This window comes from Mustelus asterias, chromosome 4 (assembly GCF_964213995.1).
Source record: "Mustelus asterias chromosome 4, sMusAst1.hap1.1, whole genome shotgun sequence".
In the NCBI taxonomy this organism is placed as follows: domain Eukaryota; kingdom Metazoa; phylum Chordata; class Chondrichthyes; order Carcharhiniformes; family Triakidae; genus Mustelus; species Mustelus asterias.
The window spans coordinates 82,260,897-82,274,651 of record NC_135804.1 but is presented as its reverse complement, the minus strand read 5'-3'; the positions used below and the strand labels follow the sequence as shown (position 1 = coordinate 82,274,651).

The following is a 13,755-nucleotide window of genomic DNA, read 5'->3' as shown; positions in this document are numbered from 1 at the left end:
GCCATTCTGCCCATCGGGTCTGCACTGACCACAATCCCACCCAGGCCCCACCCCCATATCCCAACATATTTTACCCACTAATCCCTCTAACCTACGCATCTCAGGACACTAAGGGGCAATTTTTAGCATGGCCAATCAACCTAACCCGCACATCTTTGGACTGTGGGAGGAAACTGGAGCACCCGGAGGAAACCCACGCAGACATGAGGAGAATGTGACAACTCCACACGGACAGTGACCCAATCCGGGTAATGAGGTCAGGAGCTGAGTGATTCTGGTTGAACCCAAACTGAGCGCCAGTGAGCAGGTTATTGCTAGACAAATGCCACTTGACAACCCTATCGATGACCGCTTCCATCATTTTACTGATGATTGAAAGTAGACTGATGGGGCAGTAATTGGCTGGATTGGATTTATCCTGCTTTGTGTGTAGAGGATATACTTGGGTAGATGCCGGTTTTGTAACTACTGGAACAACTTGGCTAGGAGCATGGCAAGTGAAAGTTCAGAATTGACTGACCTTTTCCCATCTGGTAAAAGAGATGAAACTTGGCTTTATTAGACCCTGTGAACCAGATTTACATTGTTGTCACTCAACATTATTTGATAAGTCTCACTGTGTAGAGATGTGCACTTTGGAAAATTTTCATTTCACTTTATCTCCGTTTATAACACTCTCATCTTTAAGTCAAAGATTTGAGCCTTGCAAATTCCAATAAAGGATTCAACCACAAACAAATAAATTATGCTGACTTGTCACAGTGGTGGCCAGGGGAGTCCTGCATTGTCAGGTGTGCCATCCTTTGGATGCTCCATTACACAGAGGCTCATCTGCCCATTCAAATCCAGAAATCCAGGCTACTGTGGGGCTTTAATGCAGAGAGTCAGATAATGAGGTGGGAAATCAGAAGCACCATTACAAATTAATTCGAAGAGTAATTCAAAGGTGTTTCACATGGAATATTTGTACTTGGAAGTATGTTAAGACATATTTTATCTATTCTGCACATACCAGTGGTAATGTTAAATTTTGTTTCTTGCTATTTACAATGCATAACTTTTGTCTTTCCTTCTTGCTCTTTATCAATCTTCACCTGTTACCTTGTACAAAGGAAAATGTTTGTGGGTGTTGGAGGTCAATCATCTCAGTTCCAGGACATCACTGTAGGCATTCTTCAGGGTAGTGTCCTCGGCCTAACCATCTACATTTGATTTGATTTGATTTCTTATTGCTGCATATGTTGGTATACAGTGAAAAGTATTGTTTCTTGCACACTATACAAAAAAAGCATACCATTCATAGAGAAGGAAAGGAGAGAGTGCAGAATGTAGTGTTACAGTCATAGTTAGGATGTAGAGAAAGATCAACTTAATATGAGGTAGATCCATTCAAAAGTCTGATGGCAGCAGGGAAGAAGTTGTTCTTGAGTCGGTTGGTACGTAACCTCAGACTGTTGTATATTTTTCCCGACGGAAGAAGGTAGAAGAGAGAATGTTCAAGGTGCATGGGTTACTTGATTATGTTGGCTGCTTTTTCAAGGCAGCAGGAAGTGTGGGCAGAGTCAATGGATGATGAGAGGCTAGTTTGCATGACGGATTGGGATTCGTTCATGACCTGTAGTAGTTTCTTGCGGTATTGGGCAAAGCAGGAGCCATACCAAGCTGTGATATGACTGGAAAGGATGCTTTTTCTGACGTATCTGTAAAAGTTGGTGAGAGTTGTAGCAGACATGCCGAATTTCCTTAGCCTCCTGAGAAAGTAGAGGTGTTGGTGGGCTTTGGTAGCCCCATGCCAACAGTTTCTATAGTGTTGGCGTGGGGGCACCAGAACAGGTCGTTGGTGATCTGGATACCGAGCAACTTGAAGCTCTTGACCATTTCCACTTCATCCCTGAAATGACCTTCCTTCCATTTAAAGTCAGAAGTGATGATGTTTGCTTCTGTTTGGCACCATTCACAACTCCTCAGACTCTGAAGCAGTCCATGTCTAAATGCAGCAAGACCTGAACAAAATCCAGGCTTGGGCCAAAGTAGCACTTAACATTAGGGCAACACAAATGTCAGACCATTTCCAATGAGAGAGACTCTAACCATTGTCACTTGACATTCAATTACATTATCATTGTTGAATCCTGCACTATCAGTATCCAGGGGGTTGCCAATGACCAGAAACTGAACTGGACTAACCACATAAATACTGTGGCTACAAGAGCAGAGGCAGGGAACCCTGCATCGAGTAACTCACCTCCTGACCCCTCAGCCTGACCACCAACTACAAGGCACAAGTCACGAATTTAATGGAATTCTCTCAACTTGCCTGGATGCTCCAACAACACAAGAAGTTTGATACCATACAGGACAAAACATCCTGCCTGATGGGCATTCATTGGGCCTGATTTTACCATTTTAAGGGGGGCTGTGATGTGTGTGGGGGCCATCGCTCCCGCTCTTTGCTCCCGAGCCGCTTTCTCCGCTTTCTGCGGCCCGGGAGCTGAATCTGGGCTTAATTCAGATCCGACTTAGAAATCTGCTTTCCGGCGCCCCCATTCGCACTCAACCTGAAAACAATATCGCGGGTCCCATTTGCGCTGTGGGCGGGGCTTAGCGCAGCCGGAACGATTGGAGCTCTGAACTGCGCATGCGCAGTTGGAAAAAAATTTGAAAAAGCGCGCCCATGTCCGATTGCTCCCGGGCCGCAGAAAGCGGAGAAAGCGGCTCGGGAGCAAAGAGCGGGAGCGATGGCCCCCACACACATCACAGCCCCCCCTTATCCACCCACCCCGCTATCCAGGCCAATTGCGACCCCTGCCCCCTTCTCCCCGCCCCCCCACCAATCACCTGCAGAATGGCAGCGAACCCCTCTGCCCCCCCCTCATCCCCTTCCAGAGATTCATCTGCCCTCCCCCCGCCCCCACCAGAGATACATCTTACCCTCCTCCCCCCCCCCTCCCCTCAGAGAACGATCTGGCCTCACTCACCCCACCCCCCCACCCCCCGCACTAGAGGAACATCTGACCTGCCTCCTCCTCCCTCCCCACCAGACAATGATCAGCCGCTCCCCCCACCACCAGACAACGATTGGGTCTCCCTCCCCCCTCCCCACCACAGATACATCTGACCCCTGCCTCCTCCTCCTCCTCCTCCTCCCCCCCCCCCCAACCAGACAACGACTTTTATTCAGCAGATTCATTTTGGCACAATTCCGGATTGGCGAACGCGGCGGTAAAGGGGGAAATGCTGATAAAGTTGAGCAGGCAGTTCATTAATTCAATTGAAATACATGCAAATGCATTTAAATCGCTGTTGCACCCGTTTCGGGCGTGAATCGGATTGCTGCTGTTCCCGGGTTTCGGTAAAGTGGCCATCTGCGTGGATGCGGGCGCTGATCGCGTTAATGGCCTCACACCCGACTTTACCATGTTTTTGCGCCCGCCTGACGCAATGGTAAAATAGGGCCCATTATCTCCACCATTGACAAACAGTGGCGGCAGTATGTACCATCTACAAGATGTACTGCTGAAACCCCCAAGGCATTTCCAAACCCATGACTGCTACCATCTAGAAGGACAAGGGCAGCAGGCACATGGTAACACCACCACCTTGAGTTCTCTTCAAGTCACTCAGCTTCCTGACTGGAAATATAACACTGATCCTTCTCTGCCACTGGGTCAAAATCTTGGAATTCACTTATAGCACTATGAGTGCATTTACACAGATAGATTGCAGTGGTTCAAGAAGACACCTCATCACCACCTTCTCATGGAGAATAAGGGATGGCCTAGCCAGCGATGCCCACATCCTGGAAATGAATAAACATTCTTGAAGATTAGAGGTAAAAAGAATACTATTTTTTGCTTCCTGAATATTTGCATAGTTCATGCTACTAGCACTTGCTGTATTTCGTTGGTAATGGAATGTTCTGTTAATGGTGTTTTTGATTAACTAGCAAGAAAAATTCCCCGCTCAAGCCAGGCAATAATGATTTTATTGTATTATGTTTTACATTTGCGGCACGTTTTCTGATTTTTCATTTCTTGCTAGGCTGGGATTTACTGGATAAATTTAATTGACCATTTCTGTGTCGGATGGGGTCTCATTGCATCAGCTCTGCTGGAAATCACTGGTCTAAGCTGGATATATGGTAAATGCAACAGGAAAAGCATTCAATTAAAATAATGTTACCACATAGGTTTTCATGGGGAAAATTTCAACTTACTGTTGGGTATAAAACTAGTTAATTATCATTAATATTAATTTTAATAGAAATGAAAGGAAGGTTACCAATAACAACACAATTTCACCCAGGAAGCAAATAAAAAAATCAACCATTCTGTCTGCTCAGAAGGAAGAGAAATGTATTGGGTGAGAAGATGTGAATAGTTCTTCATTGGGAACACACGTACACTCCTTAGCTATGAAGGATCTTTTCCTATTTAATTCCAAAAGCCAATATATGACAGGTAATGTCTTTTGCAATAAAACAGTAAATTCTGGAAATAACTAGCATGCCAGACAGCATCTGTGGAGAGAAACAGAGTTAACTTTTCAGACCAAGAAGATCTTTCATCAAGGTCTTCAGTATCCTTCACTCAGGATCCCTTTAGTCTTGCTGGACTACACCTGGCTGTTGAAGAAGATTGTGCTGCAGCCATTTTCCTACCAATTGCTGAAGCAGTTGTTGCCCAAACAATTTGATCTTGATTTTACCATTTGACTTAAGTCAGCTAATAGTTTCTCCCAATAATCAAGGCAGGTGAAACAACAGAACAAGTTCTTGTGTTCATGATGTTTCTCATGACTGCCTTGAATCAATTTTCTATTCTTCGGCTCAGGAATGAGAACACTATTTGATAGTCCAGCCTCCCCCATTCTGATAACACCCATCTCAGTGTGGATCTCAAATATAAGACTTTCCTCATGTAAGCACCTGTTCTGCAAGATTTGTACAAACGTTTTACCAAGATGGGTAATCAGGTTGATGGCAGGGAACAATTTACTCAACTTGTTAGAACTCACACAGTATGAGATGAATGAGGGAGATGATAGGGAGCAGAGTGGTAATGTTACTGTAGTTAAAACCAACTGGATTGATATTCCAGAAACCAGAGTTCAAATTCCAAAATAACAGCTTAACTAATAAATCTGAAATGAAAATCTACTCTTGTTATTGATAAGGCCATAAGACATAGGAGCAGAATTAAGCCACTTGGCCCATCAAGTCTGCTCCACCATTCAACGTGGTTGATATTTTTCTAATCTCCATTCTCCTGCCTCTTCCCCATAATCCTTGATCCCCTTATTAATCAAGAACCTATCTATCTCTGTCTCAAAGACACTCAATGACCTGGCCTCCACAGACTTCTGTGGCAAAGAGTTCCACAGATTTGCCACTCTCTGGCTGAAGAAATTTCTCCTCATCTGTTTTAAAGGATCGTCCCTTTAGCCTGAGGTTGTGCCCTCTGGTTCTAGTTTTTCTCACTAGTGGAAACATCCTCTCCACGACCACTCTATCCAGGCCTCGCAGTATCCTGTAAGTTTCAATAAGATCCCCCCTCAACCTTCTAAACTCCAACGAGTACAGATCCAGAGTCCTTAACCATTCCTCATATGACAAGATCTTCATTCCAGGGATCATTCTTGTGAACCTCCTCTGGATCCTTTCCAGGTCAGCACATCCTTTCTTAGATACGGGGCCCAAAACTGCTCACAATACTCCAAATGCGGTCTGACCAGAGCCTTATACAGCATCAGAAGTACTTCCTTGCCCTTGCATTCCAGCCCTCTCGACATGGAGGCTAATATTGCATTTGCCTTCCGAACTGCCGTCTGAACCTACACGTTAACCTTAAGCGAATCTTGAGCAAGGACTCCCAAGTCCTTTGGGCTTCTGATTTCCTCAGAATTTCCCCATTTAGAAAATAGTCTATGCCTCCATTCCTCCTTCCAAAGTACATAACCTCACACTTTTCCACATTGTATTCCATCTGCCACTTCTTTGCCCAATCTCCTAACCTGTCCAAGTCCTTCTGCAGCCCCCCTGCTTCCTCAATACTACCTGTCCCTCTACATATTTTTGTATCATCTGCAAACTTAGCAACAATGTCTTTAGTTCCTTCTTCCAAATCATTAATGTATATTGTGAAAAGTTGTGGTCCCAGCACTGACCCCTGAGGCACACCACTAGTCACCAGCTGCCATCCTCTAAAAGACCCCTTTATCCCCACTCTCTGCCTTCTGCCAGTCAGCCAATCCTCTATCCATGCCAGGATCTTACCCTTAACACAATGGGCTCTTAAATTATTTAACAGTCTCCTATGCAGCACCTTGTCAAAGGCCTTCTGGAAATCTAAATAAATTACGTTCACTGGTTCTTCTTTATCTAACTTCCTTGTTATTTCCTCAAAGAACTCTAACAGATTTGTCAGACATGACCTCTCCTTGATGAAGCTGTGTTGACTCAGTCCTATTTTATCATGCACTTCCAAGTACTCCACGATCTCATCTTTAATAATGGACTCTAAAATCTTGCCAATAACCGAAGCCAGGCTAACCGGCTTATAATTTCCTGCCTGCTGCCTCCCTCCTTTCTTAAACATAATCATGGAGCCACACATCTCTGTTTCATGAATATCATTTAGGGAAAGAAATCTGGTCTACATGTAGCTCCGAACCCAAAAGGCCATGTGGTTGACTCTTAACTGACCAGTCCAAAGAGTTAGCAAGCCACTCACTTGTATCAAACTGCTGCAGAAAAGTTAAATAAGAAAAGAACCAGATGGATCATTCAGTTTTGACCACAACACCAGAAACATCTACAACACAATCTGTCCAACTGACTCTGTGAAGTCCTCCTGACTAACATCTGGAAACCTATGTCAATCTTGGGAGAAATATCCCATTGACCAGTCTAGAAACAGCCTGAAATTGTCACAGTCACTGAAACACAAGAATGGCCCAAATTCTCATGTCTCTGTGGAAGTCCTGATGTGTGGGAATTGCCCAGGACATTTGCATTTCTGATTCTCCTGCTCCATCTCTGCAAAAGTCTCTTAATACTGAGTTAAACTTGGGATAGTTTTGATTTACTTACCTGAATAGGTACCCAGGAAATGCTAGACAGAACAAATTAAGTCTAACCCCTGAGTAACTATACAACTGGCACCCATCAACCAGTCACACTAACACACACGACTAACACCCCCGAACCCCCTCCCAACGATCCTTCCCTAGCCATCCCTCTGACTACACTCCACCCCAAAGCGTCCTGACTATCCCACAAATTCCCTGACTACACCCTGACCCAACTGTCCCTCTCCATCACATTACCGCCCATGACCAGACCTGAATAGTCCCTGACACACCTACCCGCCTCATCAACCTACTCATTTCCCAAGTGTCACTTCACCCGCCACCCTACCCATCTGCTACTTCACTCACCCTATACACTGATAATCCTACACACTGATAATCCTACTCACCCTATACACTGATAATCCTACCCAGCTACCACCGATCCACCTGCCACCTCACTCATCTGCCATCTCACCCACCTGCCATCCTACCCACTCATTCAACCAGTGTAGGAGAATGCAAGACCAGAGGGCCTACTCGCAGATTAAGGGGTGATTATTTAAGACGGATTTGAGGAAGATTTTTTTCTTGAGTGGTGAATCCTTGGATTTCCTTACCCCAGGAAGCTGTTGAGTCCTCGAATATTTTGAAGGCTGAGATTGATAGGCTTTCAATCAGGAGGAGAATTAAGAGTTATGAAGATAAGACAGATAAGTGGACTTAATGAGTGTTAGCTCAACTGTGATCTTATTAAATGGCAGAGCAGACTCAATGGGCCGAACGGCTGACCTCTGTTCCTATTTCTTATGGTCTTAACCATGCATCCGGTCACCCATTCACTAACATGCACACTGGATCTTTCTTTAGACTTACTATACGTCAGCTCGTGCCTCAAAGAGGGCACACCTGGTCTTTCCTTCAAATTTACAGCGCTGCAACAGAGCCAATGGGGAATGGTGCTCTCTATTTTTCTGGTAAAACCGGACTTGGGAGGTTGTAGGGATTTGCATTCTAATCAGTATTCTGTTACTTGATTTTGTGTCTCTGTATGCCCTGTTTGAGAGCACATTTCCACTCCATCTGACGAAGGAGAAGCGCTCCGAAAGCTAATGGTATTTGCTACCAAATAAACCTGTTGGACTTTAACCTGGTGTTGTTAAAACGCTTACTGCATAAAATGAGAAAGCAGCAGTGAGATGATTGAAAGTGCAGGTGGTGTTGCAATCTGATGGTAATTGCAGCTCCTTGGCAGAGCAAAGACTTCTCCAATTCCATCGCTGTGTATGCCCTATTAGCAGAAGTGATGGCACACCACTGCAAAGTTGGGAGAGAGTGTCCCAGGGAGTTCTCATCATTGACTCTCGACCCCGTGAAATCTCAGGGCATCAGTTCATGTGCAAGGAAACTTCCAGCTGATTAAAATCTATTGCACTCTGTCAAGCAATGGATCAATATTCCTCCATATTGAACACCAATTGGAACAAGTACTGACAGTGTCAAGGGCACAGAATATAGTTGTCCTCAGCAAGGATGTCTCAGCATGACCATTACTGACAGACTTGGCTGAGTCCTGAGGAATATACCAGCTACACTGGGCCTTTGGCAAATGATGGATAGAAAGCTGGTTAACAGAAAGGAAGCCAAGAGTTGGCATAAGTGGGTCTTTTTCTGATTGGCAGTCAGTGACTATTGGGGTTCCACAGGGATCTATGCTAGGGCCCCACCACATTATATATCAATTATTTGGAAGAGGGAATTGAATATGTTATCTCCAAATTTGCAGATGATACAAAGTTAGGTGGGAGGGTGAGCTGTGAGGATGATGCAGAGATGCTTCAGTGTGATTTGGACAGGCTGAGTGTGTGGGCATATGCATGGCAGGTGCAGTATAATGTGGATAAATGTGAGGTTATTCACTTCGGTAGCAATAATAGGAAAACGGGTCAGATGGATCTCTGGTGGGGAGCACGGGGGGGACTGCTGCTATCTGTGGGCAATCGGTGGGGGGGAAGGGGGGCAGAGGGTTGCGATTGGTCTGGGTAGTGGGGGGGTGGGTGGATAAGGGGGACAGTTATGTTTTGGGGGTGGGGCGATATCTGTGTGTGAGGGCCTTCGCTCCCGCTTTTTGCTCCCGGGCCGCTCTATCCACTTTTTGTGGCCCGGGAGCGATGTGACAGGGGCGCATTTTTCAGTTTTTTTTCACTGCCCATGCGCAGTTCAAGGCTCCGATCGAGCTGCAGCGTTTCAGGCACGATAAGCCCTGCCCACAGCGCAATTCAGACCCATGATTTTGTTTTCGGGCTGAGTGCGTACGGGGGCGCCTGGGAACAGTTTTCCAAATCGGATCTGAATCACGCCAGATTCAGCACTTAGGGCCCGATTTTACCATTTTGATTCTAAGTGCTGAATCTGGCGTGATTCAGATCCGATTTGGAAAACTGTTCCCAGGTGCCCCCGTACGCACTCAGCCTGAAAAAAAAATCGCGGATCTGAATTGCGCTGTGGGTGGGGCTTATCGCGCCTGAAACACTGCAGCTCCGATCGGAGCCTTCAACTGCGCTAGCGCAGTGAGAAACAAATTTGAAAAATGCGCTTCTGTCACGTCGCTCCCGGGCCGCAAAATGCGGATAACATAAAACATAGAACATAGAACATTACAGCGCAGTACAGGCCCTTCGGTCCTCGATGTTGCGCCGACCAGTGAAACCAATCTAAAGCCCCTCTAATCTACACTATTCCAATATCATCCATATGTTTATCCAATAACCATTTGAATGCTCTTAATGTTGACGAGTCCACTACTGCTGCAGGCAGGGCATTCCACGCCCTTACTACTCTCTGAGTAAAGAACCTACCTCTAACATCTGTCCTATATCTCTCACCCCTCAATTTAAAGCTATGTCCCCTCATGCTAGCCATCACCATCCGAGGAAAAAGGCTCTCACTGTCCACCCTATCCAATCCTCTGATCATCTTATATGCCTCTATTAAGTCACCTCTTAACCTTCTTCTCTCTAACGAAAACAGCCTCAAGTCCCTCAGCCTTTCCTCATAAGACCTTCCCACCATACCAGGCAACATCCTGGTAAATCTCCTCTGCATCCTTTCCAATGCTTCCACATCCTTCCTATAATGCGGCGACCAGAACTGTACGCAATACTCCAAGTGCGGCCGCACCAGAGTTTTGTACAGCTGCAACATGAGCTCATGGCTCTGAAACTCAATCCCTCTACCAATAAAAGCTAACACACCAGATAAAGCGGCCCAGGAGCGAAAAGCGGGAGCGATGGTCCCCGCAGACATCGTCTCACCCCCACAACATAACTGTCCCCCTTATCCACCCCCCCCAACCCCCCTCCCCCCACTACCCAGACCGATCGTGAACCCTTTCCCCCCCCACCAATCGCCCAGAGTGGCAGTGGACACCCTGCCCCCCCCCGACCTCCCCACCAGAGATCCATCTGGCCTCTCCCCCCACCACCAGTGAGCGATTGGCCCTCCCCCCAACCAGAGATCATAGAAATCATAGAAACCCTACAGTACAGAAAGAGGCCATTCGGCCCATCGAGTCTGCACCGACCACAATCCCACCCAGACCCTACTCCCATATCCCTACATATTTTACCCACTAATCCCTCTAACCTACGCATCTCAAGACACAAAGGGGCAATTTTTAGCATGGCCAATCAACCTAACCCACACATCTTTGGACTGTGGGAGGAAACTGGAGCACCCGGAGGAAACCCACGCAGACACAAGGAGAATGTGCAAACTCCACACAGACAGTGACCCAAACCGGGAATCGAACCCAGGTCCCTGGAGCTGTGAAGCAGCAGTGCTAACCACTGTGCTACCGTGCCGCCCGAATTAAGATACCGAATTAAGATACATCTTACCCGTCTCCCCACCTCCCCCCCCCTGCTCCCCCCCCCCCCCCCCCCGCCCCCCACCAGAGAGTGATCTGGCCTCCCTCCCCCCCCCACCAGAGAATGATCGGTCCTTCCCCCGCCACCAGCGATCCATCTGGCCTCCCTCCCCCCCCCCTCACCAGAGAATGATCTGGCCTCCCTCCTCCCTGTCCCCCCAGCCAGAGAATGATCTGGCCTCCGCCCCCCCCTCCCCCACCAGAGAACGATCTGACCTCCCTTCTCCCTCCCCCTGCCCCCACCCGCCAGAGAACGATTGGGCCTCCCTCCTCCCTCCCCGCCTCCCACCACCGATCTGAGTCAGAGAGCCGTTGGAAGCTCTGAACTTACCTCTTCAGAAGCTGGAGTGCCCGAAACAGACCTTTGCCGAGCAGGTCTATTTCGTACCGAATCTGGATGGGCGAACACGGTGGTAAAGGGGGAAATGCTGGTAAAGTTGGGCGGGCAGCCCATTAATTCAATTTAAATGCATGCAAATGCATTTTGGGCCTTGGTAAAATGGGCATCTGCGCGGACGCGAGCGCGGATCGCGTTAATGGCCTAACACTCAACTTTTCGGGCACGACGCAATGGTAAAATCGGGCCCACTATGTATAAAACCATTGAATCCCATAGTAGCAATAGCACATGTGGAACTGCTTAGAATAAACAAAACCACCCATTCACAAACAATCTCAAATTCAGATAATCCTTTTATGAGTCTGGGCTTGCAGCCAAGCATACATAATAACATTGTTTAGACAGCTAGAGAAATCTGTTAACTTTCCTTGATAGCTATTTCTCCATGATCTTTTTTGTCAATATCTCAATATTAACTTGCATAAGGCTCTGAGGTGTGACAGAGTTAAAGCTTTCATTAGCGATACTTTAATGGCCTGTTTTATACTTGAATATGGTTTTTGGAATAGTAGTTCTTTTCAAAAGATTTGTGAGTGGGTGTTTTTTAAGCAGTTCTACACATGCCATTTTAAGCAAGGAGTCTGCAGCAAAGAAAAAGAAGACAATCGCATTTATATAACACCTACAACATATTTCCAAGGCACTTCACATATGCTTTAGCAAGAAGAATTTAAGACCAAACCTTATTGAGATATCAGGACATAATTTATTTGTTCTGTTTGAGATCCTGAGTGATCTGTTCATTAGTGACACCCAGTACAAAATGAATTTCTACAGCAAACAAATAGCCCTGAAAACAGGACAAACCAAGTGATTGTGTCTTTTCTTTACTTGTTGTTCACAGGGGTAAACAGATTCATCAAGGACATTGAGATGATGATTGGGGAAAGGAACTGGCTCTTCTGGCTGTGGTGGAGAGTGTGTTGGATTTTTATCTCTCCGTGTTTGCTGGCGGTAAGCAGAGGTTACATCCTTTTGTAATTTATGCTGCAATTACTTTATCATCCTGTTTCTGATCTTGCTTTGTATAATTATTTCACTCAGGTAATCCTAATCTGGTCTTTAGCAACATTTGCCACACCAACATATGGATCTGTTGAGTACCCAGTCTGGGCAACAGCACTTGGCTGGTGTATGATCATCTTCAACATTATGTGGATCCCCATTGTCGCCATTGTGAGAGTTGTTCAAGCTGAGGGCGCCACCTTGTATCAAGTAAGGAAACATCTTCAAATCTTTCAAAGAATAAATAGAAGAAATTCTGACAAAGACTTCTGATGCTCACCATGCTTTCAATGGACGATCACCTGAAAGTTAGATAGTTGGTGTAAGCAATCATTTTCAGTCAGTTCCATGTTTTTCTGGAAATTCTGCTAATTTTACAGCCAAAATTCCTACCTTCCTGAGGCAGTCAGCAGTTCCCACCACCTTAATGACAAAAATAATAACCAAACTTTGGTTGCTTGGAGAAAATGAATGTTGCCATTACACCTAGCTGTGACAGAAAGCTTTTAAAAATGATCAGCAGAGAGAAAATTATCAATCACTTGGATGGCCAACAGAGATTTGCTGAGAGAAGAATGGTGGGGTGCAAACCAAATGATTCATGTCCAACGAATCAGTAGTTTGTATTTCATGTCAGATAACAGGACGTAGCTCAGGTGCTATTTGAAAAGCTGGAAGTGTGCCATCATCCTTAATTTCTTGGCAACTGTTACAATTCCACCTTGTTTTATGACTGTTCAAGTCAGATCTTAGGATGGAACTAGGCTTGATAGATCCTAACTTTTATTATTTTGTTTAGAAATATGCAGGGCCCGATTTTACCATTTTGATTCGAAGTGCTGAATCTGGGCGCAATTCAGATCCGACTTAAAACTGTTCCCAGGCGCCCCCATACGCACTCAGCCTGAAAAAAAAAGCGCGAGTCTGAATTGCGCTGCGGGCGGGGCTTATTGCGCCCGAGTCTGTCCTTGTGGCTCAGAAGGGAAGGGGGGAGAGGAGTAGAGGATTAGTCATTGGGGACTCCATAGTTAAAGGGACGGATTGGAGATTCTGCGGGAACGAGAGAGACTCGCGGTTGGTGTGTTGCCTCCCAGGAGCCAGAGTCCACGATGTCTCGGATCGTGTTTTCGAAATCCTTAAGGGGGAGGGGGACCAGCCCCAAGTTGTGGTTCACATAGGCACTCAAGACATAAGTAGGAAAAGGGATGGGGATGTAAGGCAGAAATTCAGGGAGTTAGGGTGGAAGCTTAGGGCTAGAACAAACAAAGTTGTTATCTCTGGTTTGTTACCCGTGCCACGTGATAGTGAGGAGAGGAATAGGGAGAGAGAGCAGTTGAACACATGGTTACAGGGA

General features: G+C 46.1%; 1 protein-coding gene across 1 annotated transcript in view; it reads left to right on the top strand.

The window, feature by feature from the left end:
• LOC144493139 (sodium- and chloride-dependent neutral and basic amino acid transporter B(0+)-like) overlaps positions 1–13,755 on the top strand; it is a 108,662-nt gene that overhangs the window by 56,129 nt on the left and 38,778 nt on the right. The window contains exons 11-13 of the mRNA XM_078212039.1: positions 4,042–4,141; positions 12,241–12,350; positions 12,441–12,611. Coding sequence (XP_078068165.1) covers positions 4,042–4,141; positions 12,241–12,350; positions 12,441–12,611 — 381 coding nt within the window. The remainder of the gene's footprint in view (positions 1–4,041; positions 4,142–12,240; positions 12,351–12,440; positions 12,612–13,755) is intronic.